We start from the raw sequence: 23,606 nt of genomic DNA, 5'->3' as shown, positions 1-23,606 counted from the left end.
GAAACATTGCATGTATTTCTGTAGATTTCCTTCCAAGTCACAAGTATTACTATCACATTGATAATTTTATGTTGCTCTTTGACCAAATTGAGTTTTTATGATGATATGATTAGTTGAAATAGAACAGAGGAGAACACTTTTGCACTAGCTGTCTCAAATCCAGACATTGATGGCAATAGAAATCACATTGGAAAGTAAAAACACAGAAGGATAAGTATGTGATATTTTTCCTAATGGCAGCATGTGAATTTCTGGATGTGTATTTGCAATCCTTTTCCCTCCATTGTTTTCAACTGATAAATTGTGTGTATTGACATGTGATAAATTATGCCATATTAATGATTGACCATTGTTTTCTTCTGAACCATGTGTATATATTGGGTGCGTCAATTTTAAATACTCCACACTTACGACAGAATAATACTTAACACTTAACAAAATGTACGTAATTAAGACAAAATAAACTACTTTATTCATTGAAGAAGAAATAAAGACATTACAATCCTTACATTTGATTTATTTGAAATAGCATTCCTAAGTACCAAGTGACATTACACGCAGACGTACTGACTGGATAGATTTTCTAGGAGATATGGCACACTGTTCCCTGTTCCATGACTCCATCATAACTCAATGGTAAAGCAGATTCTGCAAGATGGCGGTAGTTATGTGTTACCTCGGACGCAACAAGTGTTGGAAAGTCACACAATTCATTGCCACACCCTGTACATACATGTGCTAGTTAGAAAAAAATATAGCAGATTTGTGTAGTGCTACTTTGTGACAATTTCAACGAAGAATGAGGCACTAGGTGAATCTGTATGTTCTGGGGATAGTTTTAATGTAAAATTTGGAGTGTGTAGGTAGCTCTTCATTAGAATTAATGCATATACACCCTTCCCAACGTACTTTGACACCACCCTAAAATGCTACCAAGAATAACTAATTTATATTTTTTTTTTGCAAATTTACCTTCACAGTATCCCCCAAAATTTCCTGACTTCCTGTTCCAAAAGTACTGGATAGCTCTCACCTTCAGTGAATAAAATAAAGAAACTGCATGTTATAAGGGTTTGGGAGTAGACTTCTGATTGCCCTTTGATTCTGTATCTGGCTTGTTCTGAAATATGTTCTAGAGCATCAATTTGAAATCCAGTATCTCTCTTCAGGTTTGTTTTTTCCCAGAGGATACTTATGGCTTATATCCCAGTAACTGTTGCATTTTGCCATAATTTTTGTGACAGAATTAAATTCTGCATCCTTCTGTGATGCTTTGCTCTGCTAGTCCACATATTCCAAGTTGGAATTCTGTAATGTAGCTTAAACATTTGTGATACTGTTCTATTGTTCAGCCAGTCTGCCTTTTGCTGGGACACTTCAGTAAACAAAACCTCATTTGCAAGTAAGAGTATACCATACCCTCTGTGTATACCCAAGTATAGTAAAACTGAACCATCAGTAGACCAGATCACTCTGGAAGGTACGTCAAACTAGAGAACTATGCTTAGTGGAACCATACTCCTGAGGACACGGGATTTTATTCTCTGACATGAAAATCATAGCCAAATGCAGTGGTTGCTGAAACAGCAAGCCATAGCTATTGTCCCAGGAAAAAAAGAATTCAATGGCTGAACCGATCGGTATCGGAAAGTATCAGTTGAAATTCATCTACCAATACCAGCCGATAGTTTTCAGGCATTTTGGTCTTTCACGAGGTCTGCAAAAAATGTCACGTTACACTTTCGTGGAATCTAATTATCCTGAAAATTATGCAAAATTGAAACTTTATTTTTATTTTACACAAGTTTTGCCGAAAAAACTATATTTTGTGATTACATAACATCTATTTCAATATTCTGATGTAATTCTTGAATATTGTGAAGCAAATTTATTGGTAAATTGGTGCATATAATTGGAGAAGAATATTTACACACCAATATTGGTCGATGTTTTGAACAAATTTTAATTATTGCAATTTTCAAGTATCTGTATCGGTGGGAATCAGCAAGGGTATTGGTATCGGTTCAAAGTGGTATCGACTCAGCCCTAAAAAGAACCTTATACATTCATCTCTGACAAAAAAAAATGTACAGCCAATGAGAATACCAGAGATGGGTGAAAGAAGGGGGGTAACGTTACCATGTGTCTACTTGCGTTAGTAATGGATTACCGAAATTACAATAGTAATTGTAATGGCACTTTATTACTTGTCATTACCTTGATAAATTCTGAACTGGAGGATTTATTTGCCAGATGAAAGACGTACTTTGTTGTTTATTTTAAACTTGTTCATGTAAAGTTAAACTAGAAAAAAATATGCACTATATGGAACATGTGTGATGCATTTGTAAACAGTTAAATGCCTTTTGTGTGACACAGTAATGGTAACTTGCCAAAATGCAGAGACTAAGAATCCAAGTGGGCCAATCAGAGTCCTATACTTGAACCGATCTCCTTACATAAGTTTGCACACCATGCGATCTCACTCAGTATATGCTGACCTCCATGATGCAGTGGTTAGCACAGTATACAATACCAGGGGTCACAGATTTGAATCCCGGCCTACGCCAAATCTCAAAATGGACACCCATTTAATGTTAGTGATATGCTTTGGGAAGGTAGGAGTTCCTACCCTATAGTGATATAGGTTTTTCATTCTCCTGACTACATGAAAAGATGGATGGTTCTGTTAAGGGTCATGGTAGCATATCTTGTGGACTTGACCAATTACCATGCTTGCATAAAGCAAACCAAACTTAATGCATGTCATAATAATTCTTCAAAGTTTCCAATATGAAAACTTTGAAAAATTACATTAACTTTTGTTTTTCCTTCCTGTAGCATGCAGGTGTATGGTTGGCAAACTTGCGATGCCGCACAGCCAGCTCTGACCAGCTTCAATTTCATGATGCCACGTAGCACCAACAGTGGGGGAAGGGTGGATCAGCAATTGATTGGTACTAGTCCACTAAGGATGGATACCACAGTGACAGGAACCATTGCTACATGCTTTGTGCTACACAAATATTTTATAAAATTAAATATACATTTCACTGTAAGACTGAAGTGAGTTTATATGAATTTTTGAGCAAGAGTTGTACAGGCTATTATTTTTCCGCATGTTTGGTTTTGGATGTGAAGAAAATAACAGCAATGGGAAATGTAAAATTGGTCACTTCATGTGCACAAAAAGCGCAGTTTGGTAGCTGCAAGAGGTTTTGTATTATCTGTGATTCCATAGGTTTTGTTTCAAATGATTTAGTTATTAGAATTCCATGCATTGGCATTTAGAGTTGTGCAATTGTTTTTTTATTATTGATTTTGAGAACGAAAGGAAAATAACAACTCTCAATACCCAATATAAACATATTGGGACATCTTATTGAAGAGACAGTTAAAGGTTGATTGAAGGCATCTCTCTCTTTCTTTGTAAAAGAAAGTTTAAATGAAAGGGTTACAGGAGGAAAAAGTTCTAATGGAATTTCCTTGGTATTTATGTAGTTTCGTGAGAAATGGAGGAGCCTTTGTACTTAATATGCCGAGACATTCGCTGCCCATGTGCAAAATAATACCTTGTGGCTCCGAATAATTATTTCCGCTTCTTCAGTCAGTTTGCTGGCTTCTAGAAGAAAATTATTTTGAATAAAGTTCAAAAATTGTTTTCTCTTGAGTATTTAAGAATTAGCAGGTGTTTATTTGTACTTGTGGTAATGATATGTGTGTGTGGCTCCAAATGTGTTGCAAATCATGGTTCGCTATTAATCTACTGAATTCTAACACACATTCTGAAGTGTACAGTGCTACGTTCCATAGATATCATTTGGGTTTCATGGTTATAATCATGTTGGTTTCTGTTTTGTTTTAAGGCAGTGCAAGTTTGTGGATTTATTGGTAGAAATGGCTTTTTCCACAACTCTCAACTTTTGCGTTAGCTTCATTACAAACATACTGCTATTACATTTCAATTTTCTTCACTACAGTTTACGTCTCTATCTGGAAGATGGCACATCAACATATTGAAGGGGAGGGGGGGATGCAAGAATAGGCTATTTTTTGTACATGGGTGGTGAACGAGCACATTGGCATGATGTTAACTTACGCTTTATGCTGAAGTGTAGTCTGTTTCCAGCACTTTTATTTCTCATGTTGGCATAAAGATGTATTCCCATTTCTTAACTAGATACATTCCACTCTTTTTAATTTTTCTCCATCCCTTGTATTCAAAGGGACAAACAATACATGCATAAGACCGTATGTGTGCAACTGTGTGAGTGCTTTCCTGTGGTATCCATTCAATTATGATGCTTGCACGTTAAGACTTTTAGCATTGATTGTATCATGTGAAGGTGTACGAAGTCCACAGGATCCTAGACTGCCAACACAGCCTGAACATTTTGTTACTTAACGTAATTTTGCAATTACAAGTTGCATGCAGTGATTGCAAGAAATACATACACCCACCCACATTTCTTAATTGCTAAAAACATTCTGTGTTCTTCTTTTATTGGCTACCCCCAAAATGCTGGCGAAATGTTCCATCTCGTTGAAATTAAACGTGTTCTTGCTTACTTGTGCAAGAGTTGCTGATAAAACATGTAACGTTCAGCTACATGTTGTACTTAAATCCAACTGTGGCTGTAACGGTGTTCTTTGCATAAAAAAAGGAAATAATCAGTGAGTTCTGTATGTTTGTATCGCACGTGAAGTGCATTCAGCATATATTTATATATGTCTGAAAATCCTGCATATGTATATTGCTTTTATTTATTACTGCATAGGGTGTTCATAGAGCCGCAGGCTCTCTTACTAAAAGACAATGTTCCAGGTTATTGGTACTTTATAAACCGTGATGATAAGTCTGATCTTTCCAGCATTTGATGTACTGTTGATCCAAAACAGGTAAAAAATACAACAGAATTTAGGTATTAGCTGTAGTAGTAGCGCAGTTTTCTGACAAGTTAATGGCCCCTAACAAAAAATGAACACTATAAATTAATAAGATGCTAATAGAGTACTTAGGACACCTGCATATGATGCGAATCAGGACTTAAGGTTGATTTCATAATATTGATCGATTATTGTTGTACATAGTGAAAAAAGTCTTTAATTTATTGTTGCAATGCTGCATTTTTGTTTGCAGATCTTCATGCAACTTACCATTGTATAAAAAACATAGTCTTGAAAGGCTTTCTATGTAATGTTGCTTTACTAGCTTCACACACAAGACCAATAAACAGTGATAAACTGATTGGTTTGTTGTTTTTATTTCCCATGTGAGTAACTTCTTTTTCCTTATTAATTCCTAACTTCCGGTACTCTTTTCCCTCCAGTTAACCCAGTAGCTCATATGTCCTCAAGAGTTAATCTCTGTTGTAAGCAACACTCTGGCAATCCTAATCATGAAAACTTATTACCACAGCAACACATGCTTTCCACCTGTCCTTGTCCTACATAAGACTTCTCCAGTGTTTACCAGGCTCAGCTCAACATTGTAATTCCTCATGCTAATTGAAAGTCATACCTTTTTCCCCCTTTTTATATTCATCAGAATGTTTTTGCTTCCAGGTCCATCAGGAAAGTCAAAACATGGATGCGTAAAAACACAGCATTTTGACAAGAATGTGCATTTAAATATTTTAAATAAGTGTGTTATCCTTACCAAAATATTTTGATACCTGAACTTCTGCATACCTGTATGTGGTAGCAGGCTGATAAATTTCCTTTGCCAAGGTAAGGCATCTAACTGCCACGCAGGAGTTCCAGCCTTGATTTCCAGGGTGAATGATCTATGGTCAGAATTACCTTGTTCCTGCATAAAGCAGCTCTGAGGTTAACCCAGCCTGAGTAAATGGATATCTGGGGGTGAAGGTGGCTGGAACATGGTGTCTACCACATTGCTTTCTTTCTTTTTTTTTTACTTACTGTAGTGCTTATTAGTACTAAATTTGTTGAAATTTGAGATAAGCTGATAATATCATATCCATCTGAATTTAATTGCCAATCCTGGATATCACATAATTTGGTGCCAACGTTTGTAGGCAAAATGAAGTTTCTTGATAGCTTCTTAATATTCTGCACAACTTGAAATCGTTAGTGTTCAAGTATTGGGGGAATCAATTTGTTTAAAAGGTGGTCTGACCTGGATTGGCCCAACCTAGTTTTTCCAAGTGTGGTTTTAATGTAATTATTGCTTTAAATATTTGAGGGTTAACAATGTGTTTTACCAGGCAATTTTTCTCTGATTATGAAAAATGGATTGCTGACAATTTTCAGAATATGGTTGAGCAGAATTTATAATTTTGAAATAATTTGTGGTGGTGGTACAGGGTGGAGCATTTTCGACTACCTATTTTATAATGAAGACAGATGATTTGCTGATTACATTTACTTTTATTTTTCATTTCTAGAACAAACATTGCACCTTTGGATTACATAAAATGTATACATGAACAATGTGCACACAATTATTTCTTGAAAATAACATCTTTCAAATGACAAACGCAGAGGACTGCGAACCACAGCAACGTGCACACGTTCAATGTTCTCTGGTGTTCTAACTGTTCTTTTTCTCCCATGCGGTTTATTTTGAAAACTTCCAACTTCACGCCATTGTTTCCACCATTCATTGATTGTTTTCCTGTCAGGAACTCGTCCACGTCATTGTTGATCACCATACTCTGTGCGGAATGCATGCTGCACCGCTACAATTGACTTTGTCAACACGAACTGCTCCACACAAAATATACGTTGCTGTAGAGGCCAACGCTCCATTGCTACTGAAATCCAAGGTCACAGTGTTCAGGAGGCAGGAGGAAACCACCCTCCCAATGCATTTGTTTTGCAGTGTTGCCAACCTCAAACTGTGTGGTCGAAAATGCTCCACCCTGTACTTTGGTTAGCACTTACTTCCGCATGTGGAGAACAATGGTGGCACATCATAGTGGACATGGAACAAAGAGGACCAAGTCATCTATTTATGACTATGATAACTTCTGTTATTCGCTGATGACTTAGTAATATGGGGGAGAAGGGAAGAAGTGGTACAGAGACAGCTTGATAGTTGGAATAAGGAAATCTAAGAGCAAGAATAAAATTCAGTGCAGAAAAGAGCGAGGTGCTAATAACAACAAGAAACAGCCAGAAGTGAACCAAGAATGAAGATGGACACGGAAGAGTTGATGATAGTGGAGAGCTTCAAATCTCTAGGAAGCATAATTGAGGGAAGTGGAAGAGGACAAGTGGGTGGTGTACTATATCAAAGCATTCAAAGATTAATATGAAACAGGGATGTACCTATGAAATGCAAGAAGGTAGTATATAACACATACTAGGTGCCAATATTTATGTATGGAGCAGAGACTTGGACAATGACAGAGAGAGAGAGACAAAAGAAAGATGCAGGCAGTGGAGATGAAATTTTTAAGGAGTATATTGGGGAAGACTAGAAGGGATAGAATAAAGAGTGAGGAGATCCGACAGACAATTAGGGTGGTGAAGCTTCCGGACAGGTTAGATCAGGCACAGATGAGATGGTTCGGACATGTGAAGAGGATGAATGCAGAAAGACTACCAGTAAGAGCTTACAATTCACAAGGAGTGGGAATAATGCCAAGGGGGAGACGAAGATGTCTGTGGAAAGAGCAGATAGCTTAGTGTGTTAGGAGAAGAGGACAAAATTAGAACACCGTGGAAAGAGGAGTGGTGGAAGACCAGGAAAAAATGGAGAGGCTTGACTTCTATGCCAACCCATCCAGAGGCAGGAAACTGCGAAGAATGATGATGGTAACTTCTGTAAATTTTCCACATGTTTCATGGTCAAAACTATGCTAACCATTTTTCTTTTCAAAACTGTTTACAGTATATGTTTGGAGTATAACAAGCTAAACATTATTTTAGAGAATTTATCGGTCCACTAATTTCTGACAGAACTTTAAAAATTGTAGTTTGTAGTGTAGGAGGGGAGTGATTGCAAAATCATAAACATTGTAACTTTGATAACTGCCATAAATTGAAAGTTTTTGAGTTGCCGTTTTTACAGTTGTGAGATACCTTAGTGAATTTGTCTCACATTGCATTTGAGAAAAATCTGTCACCACATTTGAACATAGCAGATGAATGTTGCAAAGCCATAAATTATGATTTGACCACTAGAACTACCATACAATTAGGTCATTTCACTTGATATTTCCATAGCACTCGGATACTTTGGAGAACAAGTTTGGCAACTTGGACAAAATCAGTTAAGACAAGTAAATGAAGGGTTCAGAGCACAAATGGCATAACTCCACTTTTAATGGAAGTGGAGTAAGTAACATGAATAACTTCCCCTCAATTATGACTGCTAGTAATTTGGCAGGGTTGATAAACAGAAGAGAGATTTATACTTGAAACATCCAGACAAATAATTTAAAAGCATGTCTGTGATACAACTGCCAACAAAATGCAAGGGCTGTTCAAAAAGAAACTAAAGTTTTACAAAATTGGGAAAATGGTATTATTCACCACCTATTTGAAACAACTGTCTCCAAAGCACTTCCCTCCACTGCGCACACACTGCTCCTAGTATTTCTTTCATGCATGCAACATTTGCACAGAATGATTAAAAAAAAATATAAAATGAATCGTGAAACTTGCATGTGTTACTTAAGGAAAGAAGTGAAAATTATGTTTTGATGCAGGCAGTATAGGACGGAAGGTAGATACAGTGTGATTTATTCTCAATAAAAATTGAAGTCCATTTGCATTTTAAAGACCATATGATGTACGGTCAAGATTTCAGAGAAAATATATCACCATTATTTCTCTTGATATTCCACCTTGGAGCACATGTTAAACAAGGTTGTTGCATTCAAACAAATAGTTACTTGTCATACAGTGTTAGCATAAATTGAGTTTATCAAAAATGATTTCCCACAGTTGAGATTTTCTGAACATGAAGAAGAGAGCTTGAATAGAATAACAGTTTTGATGGATGAAGGGTATCGGAAAAAAAAAGTGAAATCAGCATTATGTAGGCGTATGGCTCATTTAAAGATATTTACATTCAAACAACATTCATGTGCACGTGTCACAATCGCATAGAAGCATATTAAATGATGATTACAGTTCATTAGTGGAATCGCTCCTTTCAAAAACTTTTATAATACCATTAAGCCTTGTTTCCATGATTATGAAAAACTAAATATGCTGACCAAGGCAGTAATTTATTTTATTAAAAACATAAACTAAACATAACGTTTCAACCTTCTAGCAAGGTCTTCTTCAGACTCTGTATCAAGTACAAAAGTAACAAGATACAAAAACAGGGCATTATATGTACAAAAACATTACTCCCTCCAGACTATTAGAAAGTTATTCTGGAACTTTCTAGCAGGTGGCTTTCCCTTGTCAACTGTACTTTCACCTAAAAGGCTAAACATATTTACTTCCATATAGAATGTGGTTGGACTTTATATCTCACGCTCTTTTTCCTTCATTTTTTTCCTTCTCCTCTCCTCTTTCTCTGTCTCTCAGTTGACAAGGGAAAGCCACCTGCTAGAAAGTTCCAGAACAACTCTCTAATAGTCTGGAGGGAGTAATGTTTGTGTATATATAATGCCCTGTTTTTGTATCTTGTTACTTTTGTACTTGATACAGAGTCTGAAGAAGACCTTGCTAGAAGGTTGAAATGTTACGTTTAGTTTATGTTTTTAATAAAATAAATTACTGCCTTGGTCAGCATATTTAGTTTTTCATAATCATGGAAACAAGGCTTAATGGTATTATAATTGGACATTTTCCAAGGCTGATGAGGAAAATTAACAACTGGAAGGACTTGAAGAGGAAAGAAATACACAAAGACGAACAAGAGAAGTTTCTGAGAAAATGTTTGGAGAGAGGCACAGCGCCTAAAGGATTAAAAATAAGTAAGAAGGGAGTGGTTTCCAACACCAGGAGATGGAAGGTATTGGTTCAGAAAATGGAAAAAGAACTGATATGGAATGAAATAAGGGCAAGAAGAAAGGAGATAAAACTAATAAAGGAGAACCTGACAAGAATTGAAAAAGCTATTGAAGATGATCTCACCATTTTTACGGGAGAATCTACATTTTACGAAATGATAAGCTGGCAGGAGAAATTTAGAGAGAAAATAAAGTTGAAGAAGAAAGGAGAGGGACTAGGATGGAAAGAAGAAAGGGGAGAAGAGGAAGAAGAAGCGGTTATTAGAAGAAGAGTTGTGGTAATAGGGAAAGTAGACCTATCAAAAGAAGAGGAAGCTTTTTTAAAACTAGGAAGAGGTTTCAAAGTTAAAGAAAGAAATGTAGATTATGAGGAAGTTATATATGACATTGAAGAAGCAATGCTCTATATAAAAGAAGAACCAGAAAAAGAGAAGATTAGAAGAAGAACAGCAGCCATACTGAAGAAAGAAATGGGAAAACAAGGAAAAGTATTTGGTCTAGGAATTAATTCGTGCGGTTGTTACGCACACATTGAAGCTGTAGTTCAAACACAAAATACATAAATACCTTAAGAAAAATATTGTCCATCGCGAGCCACCACTTTCGCCCATCTGTCAGGCAAGTTACGGATTCCGTGGCGAAAGAAGTCCTCATCCTTTGAAGCGATCCAGTCAGAGACCCATTTTTCGATATCTTCTGAAGAAGTGAACTGCTGTCCAATCAAATCGTTATTCATGCAATCGAACAAGTAGTAGTTCGAAGGAGCAAGGTCTGGTGAATACGGTGGGTGGGGTAAAACTTCCCATCCGACATTTTCTAAATAGGTTTTGACCGGTTTTGTGACATGTGGGCGAGCGTTATCATGTTGAAAAATAAGTTGATCATGTCTGTTCTCCCATTCTGGTCGTTTCCTGGCCAGAGCTTGCTTCAAACGCATTAATTGTCGTCGATAACGTTCTCCATTAATAGTTTCACCCGGTTGCAGCAGCTCATAGTACACCACACCTTTCATATCCCACCATATGTAGGGTGACCAGACGTCCTCCTTTTTAGGTGTCTGTCCGGCATCCGGGCGGATTTTTTAGAAATCGGTAAATGTCCTCCTTTTTTGGCATCGACCATAGCAAATGTGCTGCATACAGAATGCTTCATTTGGTGCACGTTAATTCGAGCAATTCTCACCTAGCATCTGGGAGCTCAATACGATCGCTTTCCCGACTGAGTCATTAGTAGGGCATGTATTTAAGGCACTAAAAACCTCTGAAATAGGCAGTCAAATAGGCACCAAAATGATGAAAATAGGCACTTAAAAACACCATAAACTAAGAAAAGGCACTTAAAAGGCACCCTAAAATTAAAAAAAGACGTAAAAATAGGCAATGGATGTGAACTTGTTTAAATTTTCTTCTTACAATGCACAGTTATACTGTATTGGCACTTCAGTTTATACATAGACTAAAAGTGTGCTAGCGATTAACATACTATAATACTCTTTTGATCGAAATTCACGTTTGCGGGGAATCGTCTGTTAAAGTAATTCTCACAAAAAGAGCTTGTGCTAACGACTGCGAATTTGAACAAATGATGAATAAACAATTTGCACCATTGCAACAAAAAAGTATTTAAAACAATGTTCCAATTCAGACCATCAAATCTGGCGAATTCCAGATTTCAGTCAGTACAACATCAACAAAGCCTTACATCTTTCAATATAGGGAAAGCCAAATGCACGTAAGAAAAAGCTGAAGTATGCAAAAATTGCAGAATATCCATTTTTTGGCACGATTAAGTAAAATAGATACTCACCATCAAAATAGGAATTCATAGGCACTATAAAAATGTGTTTTCAAGATAGAAACTCCATGAAACGAACTTTAAAGTTTAAATATGAAAGCCTATGGTTTACTACAAGGGAATAAAAAAGGCAAATAGGCAAATTTCCGCACCCCAGTCATTAGTATTAAGCGCTGAGACTGCTGGAACGCATGTAGTCTGTGCAGTTCCTTTTCGGTTGATTAATTTATTTCACTTTGCTTCTTTGCCACTTTTGGCTAATCCCGAAGATGAGTATGAGCGATGATATGATGATTTTGATGAAGGACACACATGTCCAGGCTGCGATTCGAAACCGAGGCCTCTGGCGTTGTGGTGCGGTGTGCTAACCACTCCAACACAGAGGTCGGCCAGTTCCTTTTCGAGTTATACATACGCGATACAGAAATGCGTAGTGAGAATTTTGATTATTAAGTAATATCATGGTAATATTTACTTTCATGAAATAACGAAGGGAAAGAAAGTATCCAGTTTTAAAGGATGGAAGAAACGAATATGGGGTAAATTGTAAGGTGGTTGCCACTTTCCCCCTGCTGTTGAAAGAGTGCTAGAAATGTTCGTGGCATTGAAATCATATTTCTCTACCCAATCCAAACTACCTAAAATTTTAATTTGGCTTTTGGCCGCGGTGGCTCAGTCGGTAACGCGTCTGACTACCATGCTAAAGGTCCCGGGTTCGATCCCCGGCCGGTTCAAATCCGGGAACTTTTCTAACAATGGAAGCGGCCCCGGCGCCCACCCAGCATCGAATAACATGGAAACCTGGGGGGTAAAGGCGGTCAGGGGCATGGTGCTGATCACATCACCCCCACTCATGACCGGATCAAGAAAGTGTGGGGCGTTACCCCCACACCCCCTATACGCCTTCATGGCGTGGTGCTAAGCACAGGGGAACACTTCACTTTTTTTTTTTTACTTTTTTTCGAAATAAGTTAAGATTATCTTACTTGTTACAATTGCATTCACCTGTGCAGATTTTTCAGTCTAATATCCAAAAATTAGAAAAGAAGTAAAATTCTGTGCTTCAAATTATAGATATTCTTTGTAATTTGTTAAAAAAACAGATTAGGAGATTGCTCTCTTTGCTTAAAGGTAAGATGAAGTTCTTGAAAGAGATCTTCTGAAAAGCATCTGTGAGCAAAATGTTGGTAAGATTTTTGTATATTGATTAAATTAAGAGTAATAGTAAATGTATAGCCATTTTTTGCAGTGTCCTCCTTTTTCACCATGCTCTGTCCTCTTTTTTAATGTATGTGTCTGGTCACCCTAACCATATGCACAGCATAACCTTTGCACAGTGAATATCTCGTTTTGGTTGTGATGGACCTGTTCACCTGGCTTCACCCAGGCCATTTTTCGTTTCAGGTTCTCGTAATGGATCCACTTATCATCGCCAGTAACAATGCGATGCAAAAACCCCTTTCTTTTCTGTCTTTGAAGCAGCAATTCGCAAATGGTTTTTCGTCTTTCAACGTCTCTGTCTTTCAATTCATGTGGAACCCAATGTGACATCTTTTGAATCATTCCCATGGCTTTGAGGCATTTGGAAACTGTTGTTTGATCAACGCCTAATGCTTCTGCAAGTTCTTCCTGCGTTTGACACGAATCCTGATCGAGCAATGCTCTCAATTCTTCGTCTTTAAACTGCGCCATGTTCAGTTGACTACAAAATGCGGTTGTTGACGCGTCAATCAACTGCCCTATACTACGAACGATGCGCGCTGACAGGAGTTTTCAACGCATGTGTGGATACACGGAACTGTGGGACGATACGCTCGTTACGCCATCTCTTGTCCAGGCGCACAAATTAATTCCTAGACCAAATAGATAATTTGAGTCAAAAAGAAAGGGAAGGGATGAAGAAAATCAAGACAAGAAATGATGTGGTGATAGAGCAGGCAGATAAAGGAGGAGCAGTTGTGGTGATGGAAAGAGAATGGTACGAGAGGAAGTTTGAAGACCTAAAAGAAAATGGATATGAGGAGATTTGTGGAACAAGAAGAACAGACTATAAAAGAAAGGGTCATACAAGACTGTACGAGGAGTGGATTCAAGAAATGCATAAAGGAGACAGGAAGACTACAAAGTTTGAAATACTTTCCAAACATACACAAAGAGGAGATAAAGTTAAGACCAGTAATGAACTGCAGAAACAATATTTTGGAACCCTTGGAAAATAAATTAAAGAAAGTTATTGAAGTGTTAGTAACACAGCAAGAAAGCAGAGCAGTTAAGAACAGTGAACAAGTAGTAGACCTCATAAAAGGACTTCAGTTAAATGAGATGAAGATGACAGTGTTTAGCTTAGACGTGAAAAGTATGTTCCCGAGCATCAAGAGGGGACACGTTTTGGACATTATTAAAAAGAGAATGGGACAAGAAATTATAGGAAAATGGGATAGTGAAAGGGTAGTGAAGGTGCTGGAAACCATTTGGAATAACTGTTATAGGATTGAATATAGGTTCTAGCCTAAGCCCAACATTGTCTGAATTGGTTATGAATGAATGGGAGAAGAAAGTGATAGAAAAAGGAGGTGACAATTGTTTTGGCATATGGAAGGGAACGAAGAGGCAGCGTGACATTTTTGCCAAAGAAATACAAGATGAAGAAAGATGGATATTATTGGAACTTGAAATAGAAGAAGACAAGTTAAGCTACCTAGATATATTGATGAAAAGGAAGAGAGGACATGAAATTGAAACTGCTTGGCATCAGAAGAAGTGTGCAGCAGGGGTATTCTGCCACAAAAGGAGTGACGTAAGTGAGGTGACAAAAATAAATTTTATAAAGAATATGGAGGACAGAATAAAGAAAATATGTACGAAAGAATGTGAAAAAGAAGGCAAAATAAATAGCCTATGGAAACAGCTGGAAAAGAATGGCTATGAGAAGCAGGATAGACTGGACATAAACAGAAGAAGGAAGAAAAGGGGAGAATTGGAAGAGAAAGAAAAAGAAAGAAGGTTTGGAATAAGGAGTATGGGGAAGACCACAGAAAAGATATGCAAAGTGCTTAGGAAAGCGGGCATTAAAACTCACAGGAAGGGAGGGAGAAGCATCTTGGGAATAGCGAAGAATGCAAACAAGAAAAAGGAAAACAGAGAAGAGGAAGGGATTATCTACGAAGTGAAATGTAAAGAATGTCAGAGTGTGTACATAGGAGAAACGAAAAAGAGGCTGAAAAACAGGTTGAAACAACATAGGGATGATGTACAACTTAAGATAGAGAGAAATGCGATATTTAAACACATGAGAGAAACAGGACATGACATAGAGTGGGATGAGGCTAACCAGATAGGAAGGGAGAAGAGGATGCTAGTGAAAAAATGGAAAGAGTCCAAGGTAATAGAGAAGAAAGGTGAAGAAGACACAATGAACTGGAATGGGGGACTGAAGTTAAACAAAGAATGGAAGAAGGTGTTTGAAAGAGTGGAAAAACAAGAGAGAAAGAGGAGAGGAAAGGAAGAAATGAAGGAAAAAGAGCGCGAGATATAAAGCCCAACCACATTCTATATGGAAGTAAATATGTTTAGCCTTTTAGGTGAAAGTACAGTTGACAAGGGAAAGCCACCTGCTAGAAAGTTCCAGAACAACTTTCTAATAGTCTGGAGGGAGTAATGTTTGTGTATATATAATGCCCTGTTTTTGTATCTTGTTACTTTTGTACTTGGTACAGAGTCTGAAGAAAACCTTGCTAGAAGGTTGAAACGTTACGTTTAATTTATGTTTTTAATAAAATAAATTACTGCCTTGGTCAGCATATTTAGTTTTTCAAAAACTTTTGTGTATGTTCCGCCACATCATGAATATGTATGCAGATGCGCGAGACTTAGGTTGGGACAGTTGAAAGTTTGTACAAATCTCCTAGTGACAGGTGAATCTTCTGGATCACTTGCAATGATGCTGCTCTAGGAATCTGTAGTATATCTCAGAGTCTCCGGATAGATAATTCTTGTGGAGATAAGAAGCTTATTTGTCATTTCAAGTAACCCACAGGAAGTTTATTGTAGATGGATATGTGCTTATGCTGGTTATATAACAAAAAATCTTAATCATCTGGAGATTGGAAATTAATCAATCTTTGATGTTTTGCTCATACTGTTTGTGAAATTAATTCATAGATGACAAAATGATCATTACATTTGATTAAAGAGTTCATTAATAGTAAAAGTTAGGCATCAAGCTAACAGACTTAGACCATTGACTTTCATAAAGAAAATTAAAGATGCATATGCCAAATGATCTTATAAAATCTGCTTTGAATGTCGTACTTTAGAAGTCACCTGGCCAGGGTTATATAAAAGTTCTTTGGTTGAGAATCTTCATTAAAAGTCTAGTTTTAGAGGATAACTGAATAATATATCATCTTCTCTTCAGGAGCGTACAATAATTATTTTAAGTCAAATTTATAAGCCTACACACAGACCATAAATAGCGTACCTGTCGCTAATAATTCAATAACTTGCAATGTTAATCAATTGTGTAATAGTCTGGAATTTTTTCTTTTCCGAATTCATTTCTTCAGTATACATGGGCATAACTTGGTGGGTGCAAGGGGATTGGGGAACAAATCACACCCAGGATAGATGTTCATTTTCAGTTGTATGAAATGTTGAACATTGCACAGTGTATGCCACTGTATACACTATAGCTGAATGGTCTTTTTCTGCAATGAGATGTCTGAAAACTATGGGTCAACCTTGAGGCAAGATACTATTGAACATAGAAAGGGTAGTAAACCACAAGGAATTCTTCAGGAGCAAAAGAAGACCACTTAGATAAAACTATTATGTAATATCTTAGTTTTCCATGGAACTAATCGCTCAGAGTTTCTCAGTGCTTTGCCTTGTAGCATTATGATTTGTTAATTACCACGAACACAGGATTACCAATTAATATTGTAACACACTATGATAAACTGACGTGAGGATCGCCTGTTTTCCAAGGACAATGTCCATGATGATTTTTGTAATGGATAAAAAGCATGAATAATGTTAGTCCCGCCAAGTGGACAGACTAAACTATGCCTATGTTGAACAACTATTTTTTAGCTCAATTTCAGCTATAGGTATCAGGAACATGTAAGAACCATGGAGGATACCTTCATCTACTAATGGAATCTAGCGACTTCCTAGTGAACTACATACTACAAACCCAAGACATTTAGTCATTTTTCCATGCAATTTCAACTAAAGGCATCAGGATCACATAACTAACGTGATGTGGGAGATCTCTTTCTAGACTGATTCACGACCAGCTATTGCCGTAAATACATCACAGAATACTAGAGGAAATTAGATTTTTGCAAACAATGTTGACACAATTGCTACGATACAAGGTTAAGATCTTTGTTATTTTTCTTTTCAGTTTTCTGGTACCTGAAATAGGCGAATCAAACGATTGCTTGTTTTGAAGGTTTGTGGTGTAGTGGTCTGCATTGTAGACTATGAAGCAGACAGCCTGAGTTCGAGACCCAAGTAGAACAAACTTTTTTTTTTAATTGTACTATGTCTTCTATGAGAATTAAGCAGAGAAGATATATCCATATTTGTACGTTTTGACCATTTTCGTCTTGATCAAGATTGTCATTCATGATATCAGCACAGAGTTGCATGCAGCTTATATTAGACCCACTTTTTACGAAATCATTTTCCTTCGCATTTTTCGTAACATTTGTGCCATGACCAAAATGCTACTACCATGTAGCATTTTTCGTAGCATAAACAATCAGAAGCGACCTCTAGGTCACGGGTGCAAGTGTAATGGCGGCCGCATGAGATGTAAACAATGTATCGCTTCACATATTTAAAAGCCGATAACTATTCAACCAAGAGGAATAACGTTTTGTATTAAAACGTTATTAGATACAAAACAATGGCGCTGTTTAAATACATACTTTACAACATTTACTGTGTACGTGTGGAAGAATATTTTAGTTCTTTCAAATGTAAACACCGTGCACTCAGCATAGATGGTGTAACTCGACGTGTCATTCATGCTTTATATGCTATACATTGTAATCGCAAAAGCTAGCCCAAAGGTTACTCAAAATACTTGTGTGTAAGGTACAAAACATTTAAAACATGTTTAAAAATTAAAAAAACTGTTGTTTATTTTTTTAAAAAAACAAACTTTTGCCAATCCTGACCAAAACAAACATTGATATTTCAAATGGACATTTCCACTTTGACATGAAAATTGTTTTAAATCCATTCATTTTATGGATAATGACACAAACATGAGGTGTGCAAAATATCTCACCGATATTGATGTGCAAAATATATCACCGATATTTGTTTCGGTTCTCGAGAAAAAACACCTTCAAACACCGTTGAAATGCACCTCCTACGTCACTAAATTGAATACGTCCTCTGCACAGACTAGGGGTCCTCTGACGTCATCACTTAGATATGCGTGCAGGCTGGCCTTTCGCTCGTCCAGTCAAGTTTAACATGAGCCGCGAAAGCAAAGTCACTTGTTACTGTGTATAACAAGTATCTTATAACTTCCAGTGCAAAAATATGTGCTCAGTTTCTTGGAGATGAATTATGTCCTAAAAGTATAGCAGTATTTACTATAATTCACCAACTCTGTACAGGGTTTTCTCATTAGGTTGACAAAGCGAAACTTGTAACAGTCAATGGCTGAACATGTAAACAGCCTTGTTCATTGCGAATACATAGGTTGGTTCTGACTGACAAGAACTTATTGTTATAGGAATGCCTTTTCTCGAATTACAATTATTTTTGTCATAATATTTTCTCGCAAATTTTTAAATAACAATATGTTTAGAAAACACTGGTTTACACTCCAATTTCTGCAATATAAGAGGTGATATGGGGAGTTTTTAAATTCCCTGTAGTAAACAACAGTTTTCTTCAATTAATATATATATTGCAAATTTTGTATTTATCCTACTTTTACGTCACTTTGTTTAACCGCAACGATGAGAACGCATGGTTAATTTAGTATGTATCTTCTCTAACATCACATTTAAACCCACTTTTGGCTAATCGTGACAATGAAGATGAATGACTACAAGCCAAGCAGTATTCGAAGTCGGGTCAGGAGAACCCACCCCCCCACACACACACTCTACCACCACCAACAATCAGCACAATCTAAGTATCACCCAACCTGCCCACGATACGAGACAAAACTGTTGGTCTGTCCCGTCTCATTTCGAAAACATTTGCTTGTCCCGTCTCCTTTTAAGAGATGAGACGGGAAATGTCTCGTCTCGTGAGCAACACTAAAGTTAACAATAGAAGCATCCCCTAGCTGTCCCCAAAGACTCGAGCAAACATCCCTTATGTAACAATTTCCAGTTCAATGAAATGTCACTCACAAGGAAACAGTCATGCCCAGGTCGAGTGTCAAACCTGGAACATGCGACTTCCTCAGAGAAATCGTGAATTTTGTGTATAATAATTACAACGCCAGATCATTCGTGGTAATTCTGAATCTGCGGTTTGGTTTGCATATATAAGCAGGATAATATCCAGTTTTCGAGGGCTCGTAGCGTCGAAACAAGGAGTTAGTCAAACAAAGAAAAAAAATCATTAAGAAAAGTTTCTTTTTTTGTATTTATAATCTCTATGGCACTGTGAAAGAAAGTTTGTATGATAGCCTTTGAATACATTGTCAATTCTGTATTTTTCGAGACTTGAGACAACGAGAATTGCCCTCCAAAACCGAGACGGATGTTTATAAATTGAGACGAGACTGTCAATGAGACATTTACAAATAAACATGAGACAAGACATTTACAACTCTCAACGAGAATAAGACCAAGGCTGCCATGTCTCGTCTCGATAGGACCCTTAGTGGTGAGGTTGTGAAACAACCAATTAATGCGTTCGGGATTAAGAGATGAGGCGGATTTTTTCGCAGTACAGAATTCAAAATATATCATACCATTTCAGTATGGGATATAATGTTATACACATGGACTTGTATATATAGTTCACGTAAGGGGGGTTCAACTTTTGGTATGATTAGGGTTGCTTTATTTCTTAATTGAAAATCCAGGACACTGCTGGCCAGAAGCTTGTTGAGGAGCAGGGGGAGGGGGTGCTGGACGTGACAAAGTAGTGTGTGTACAGTCACGAAGTCACGCTACTTAGTATTGATACTTTTATGTTCATCTTGTCACTGCATTTTTAAAAACCAAATTTCTTTAAGATGACTCAAGGGGGGGGGGGGAAATAACTGATTTGACAGTCTCAATGCAGTTTTTTATCGCAGAAATTCCAAAACTATCAGGAAATTGCAGACATTGGTCTGCAGTCCCATCTGGTGTGGAATTACACACCAAAAAGGGGTGGGGGTTGGACCCGTTGAATTCCCCTTAAATACGCCTATGGTTATACACATTATTTGGTTGTAATAATTATACATAAACTACTGTGCAACTGATGTAATCTTCTCAGTGTATTTTCTCTTATCTGCACAAAAAATATTTGATCATAATTTATGCAACAGAAATGAAACACAAACTGAAATTGCTTTATGGAAAAGAAAGTTAAATAGCCTTTATAAATAAAATGAAGAATGTGAAAATTCTTATTTTGCACTACATAGGTTACGGTAAATTTCGATAAATATAAGTTTAAAAAGTATTTTTGAAAGTTTGGTCAGCAACCAGTGCCGGATCTACAAATCTTGCCCCCCCCCCCCCCCCCCTCGCAAAACATTACCAAAGGTCTACCTACTTACCTTCACACAAACACACACACACACACATATACATGTATTACACATTATAATGTGTGTATGTGTGTAATTCTTGATCTCATGTTGACACTTGCATACAAGGGCCTACAGGATGATTCAAAAGTCCCTTAACACCCCTTATAAAAAGTAAAGGAGTTAGGCTGGGTACAATTGGTCATGATAGAAACAGGTTAGGCTTAAGGGAACCACATTGGTGTGTTCCAAGCGGACGTCCACCATATTGAATTCAATTCAAAATTTTTAAATGGGAAGGGGGTGATGATGTCCATAATTGCCAATTTCTTCAGAGATTTGGAGCAAAGCTAAGTAAAGCATAAATACTGATTTCTTTGTTTGCGGGGGAGCAAAGTTGGAACCTAACACACTTGAGTTAACCTTTTGAAAAAATGTTATTACAATAACTAGCTTTGACAACAAAACATATATATCAGGGTTCATCGAACTTTATAAGCTGGACAAAAAAATCACTACTACTGTGATTATGTAAATGTACAACATAATACTTTACATGTAACTTTTGACAGAATTTGATTATCATATTCGGTTTATAATACATATTCCTACAATCCCTTATAGGAGTTTAATATCTTCACCCATATTTACATAAAAAAAGGAAGGCACAAAATAAAATTTTCATCCATGCGAGGTCGATTTTTGGCACCCCAACTGTCCACCCTGTCACCCCCATGCCTTAACTTTCTACCCTGATCCCACTACTTTTCACCTTCGGCTCAATAAAATAACATGACGATGTTGTATATTTATGGTTTAAATGATGATAAATAATACGTAGCATTGCTTTTTCAATGCCTTAATGTCAAAGAACGTGTAAATTCTTAGGTTCATATCAAAATAACATTGTAATCTCTTAGTTTAAATTGCTACATGATTTTGCAATATACATTGGTCATTGAGAAGTAACTTCAATTAATTTTTCTCTATGCAAATCGAACTTTTTTAAAAACAAATATCCACATTTATGTAATTAGAAATAAGGATTTGGGGCTACTCAATTGGGATGCCTCGGAGTCTGTGCCCAGGACAATTGCTTGGGTCGCTTGGCTCTTAAGCTACCCACAGACACACACACACACGTATTGTTTTGAACGTTGGTTAAGCATTGGTATACATATGTAATACTGCAACTTTCAGCTACGTAAATGCAGTATGAACTAGCACACACATGTTTACTGGTACATGTAAAAACATACTAATCCTGATTACATAAAACAGTGGCATATTGAAAACAGAATATTTTCCTTGCCTTTTCCGAAGGGAAACACAGGTGTCTATTTTGCAATGGACTGACTCATTCAAGAGCATGAAGACTACAGTATTCCCATGCTTCTTCCTCTATACTTGCACATATTTGACCATAATATATCATGCGTTCTCCTTGATTTATTGTCTGTTTGAAAAAGGAAATACTGAAATAGTAAACGCACAAGCACAAGAAAGACACTCAAACTGAGTGATAGTGCCACATTATTGATTCTGAACATTTCAGAGCAGTATCCTGCGTAATTTTCCATCTGTTGTGTGCAAAGTTTCTGTGTGCAAAAGTTATGTAATACGAGGGTTGGAACTTAAATAGTGGCAACTATTTATTCACAACCGATACACAAGAGTTACATGTTTGTACCTGTTACTGTCCTTCAAAGTAGTCACCAGCGTTGTGTAGAACCCGTTGCCAGCGATGTGGAAGGCGTAGTATACCATTAGCAGAGCCTGTTCTGTTGATGGTGCGAATGGAGCGGTCTACTGCCTGTTGAATCTCTGGAACAGTTCTGAAGCGAATGCCACGAAGTGGTTCCTTCATCTTCGGAATCAAATCAAAGTCACAAGGACTTAATTCCGGGGAGTATGGTGGATGGTACAGTACTTCCCAGTCCCATCGACCGAACAGAGCAGCCACAGCTTGCGCTGTATGCGCCCGTGCATTGTCGTGCAAAATGATGGGTGGGTTGCGCAGAAAGTGTCGCCGCTTCTTTCGCAAAGGTGGTCGCAGTTGATGCTCCAAAAATGAACAGTAATGCTGGGCATTGACAGTCTGCCGTGGAGGAACGTAATGCGTTAGGATAACACCATCACAGTCGTACACGAGAATCACCATAACTTTCACCACACTGGGGCTCTGACGCACTTTCGACTTTCGCGGCGACCCATAATGACGCCATTCTTTGGATTGGCGTTTCAGTGTTGGCTCGTAAGATCTGGCCCATGTCTCATCCAGTGTTACGATACGGCGTAAGAAAGCCTCACCTTCGCGCTCATAGCGCTCCAAGTGCGTCTGAGCAGCGTCGTAACGCATCCATTTCTGAATTCCCGTCAACTCATGCGGAACCCATCGTGATGCAATTTTGCGCATGCCCAGGCGTTCCTTCAGGATGTGAAGCACAGTCGTATGTGCTAATCCGGTTTCGTGGGTGAGCTCTCGAATCGTCATGCTTCGATCACTGTCCACTAACGTGGCAACAGCTTGCACTTCTTCTTCAGAGACGCTAGGACGACCTGCCCGATGCATGTCTGCCACAGTTTGCCGACCTTCGTTGAAGGCTTTTACCCACCGTGCCACTGTTCTGTACGGCAATGCCGATTCCCCGCATGCCTCTTGAAGCCCTTGATGACACTGTCGTGCTGTACGACCTCTGGCACATTCAATCTTGATCCAACTCCGTTGTTCCTGTTTGGAAAACATAGTGACCTTCACGTTAGACCGCTCGCTCACAAGTGACTGTGTTTCCCTCGCTTGTGCACCTGCCTGTGACGTGGGACGGGCGAGTCCATTTGCTCGGAGGTAAGGTTGGTATGTCAACAACGTGTGCTATCAGCGCCACTACTACATTCCATTGCATAGTGTCTCAACAGCAGTGTTGCCACTATTTAAGTTCCAATGTTGAAAATTATACATTGGGTCCCCTATAGGGGGGGAGGGTGCAAACAAGAACTGGAGGGGTCTGCCTCCCCCCAGTTTCGGCGCCCATGGTGATGTGAATGTGATATATATATATATATGACACTGTTTTCTCACACCTGGAAATTTATACATTTGTTACAATCATGCAGTCATACTTTTTTTCCTGATTAAAGATAGG

At 37.8% G+C, this 23,606-nt stretch overlaps 2 protein-coding genes across 8 annotated transcripts in view; one reads left to right on the top strand and one right to left on the bottom strand.

Moving 5' to 3' along the window:
• Positions 1-5,248, top strand: part of Klc (kinesin light chain) — a 108,554-nt gene extending 103,306 nt beyond the window's left edge. For all 7 annotated transcript variants that reach the window (XM_083112021.1, XM_083112019.1, XM_083112027.1 and 4 more), the window contains one exon: positions 2,842-5,248. In XM_083112021.1, coding sequence (XP_082968147.1) covers positions 2,842-2,919 — 78 coding nt within the window. In that variant the 3' untranslated portion in view covers positions 2,920-5,248. The remainder of the gene's footprint in view (positions 1-2,841) is intronic.
• Positions 5,249-22,156: 16,908 nt separating this feature from the next.
• Positions 22,157-23,209, bottom strand: LOC145979035 (histone-lysine N-methyltransferase SETMAR-like). Its single transcript, XM_083112112.1, has one exon. The coding sequence runs from the start codon at positions 23,207-23,209 to the stop codon at positions 22,157-22,159; it is 1,053 nt and encodes a 350-aa protein (XP_082968238.1).
• Between the last annotated feature and the right edge of the window lie 397 nt (positions 23,210-23,606).

Source organism: Lepisma saccharinum, chromosome 25 (assembly GCF_977018435.1).
Source record: "Lepisma saccharinum chromosome 25, izLepSacc3.1, whole genome shotgun sequence".
Lineage (NCBI taxonomy): Eukaryota > Metazoa > Arthropoda > Insecta > Zygentoma > Lepismatidae > Lepisma > Lepisma saccharinum.
The sequence above is the reverse complement of the archived record's forward strand: the minus strand, read 5'-3'. Positions and strand labels throughout refer to the sequence as shown.

Coding starts and splice junctions, on each gene's coding strand:
- LOC145979035 (XM_083112112.1), bottom strand. CDS start 23,209: ATGTTTTCCAAACAGGAACAACGGAGTTGGATCAAGATTGAATGTGCC.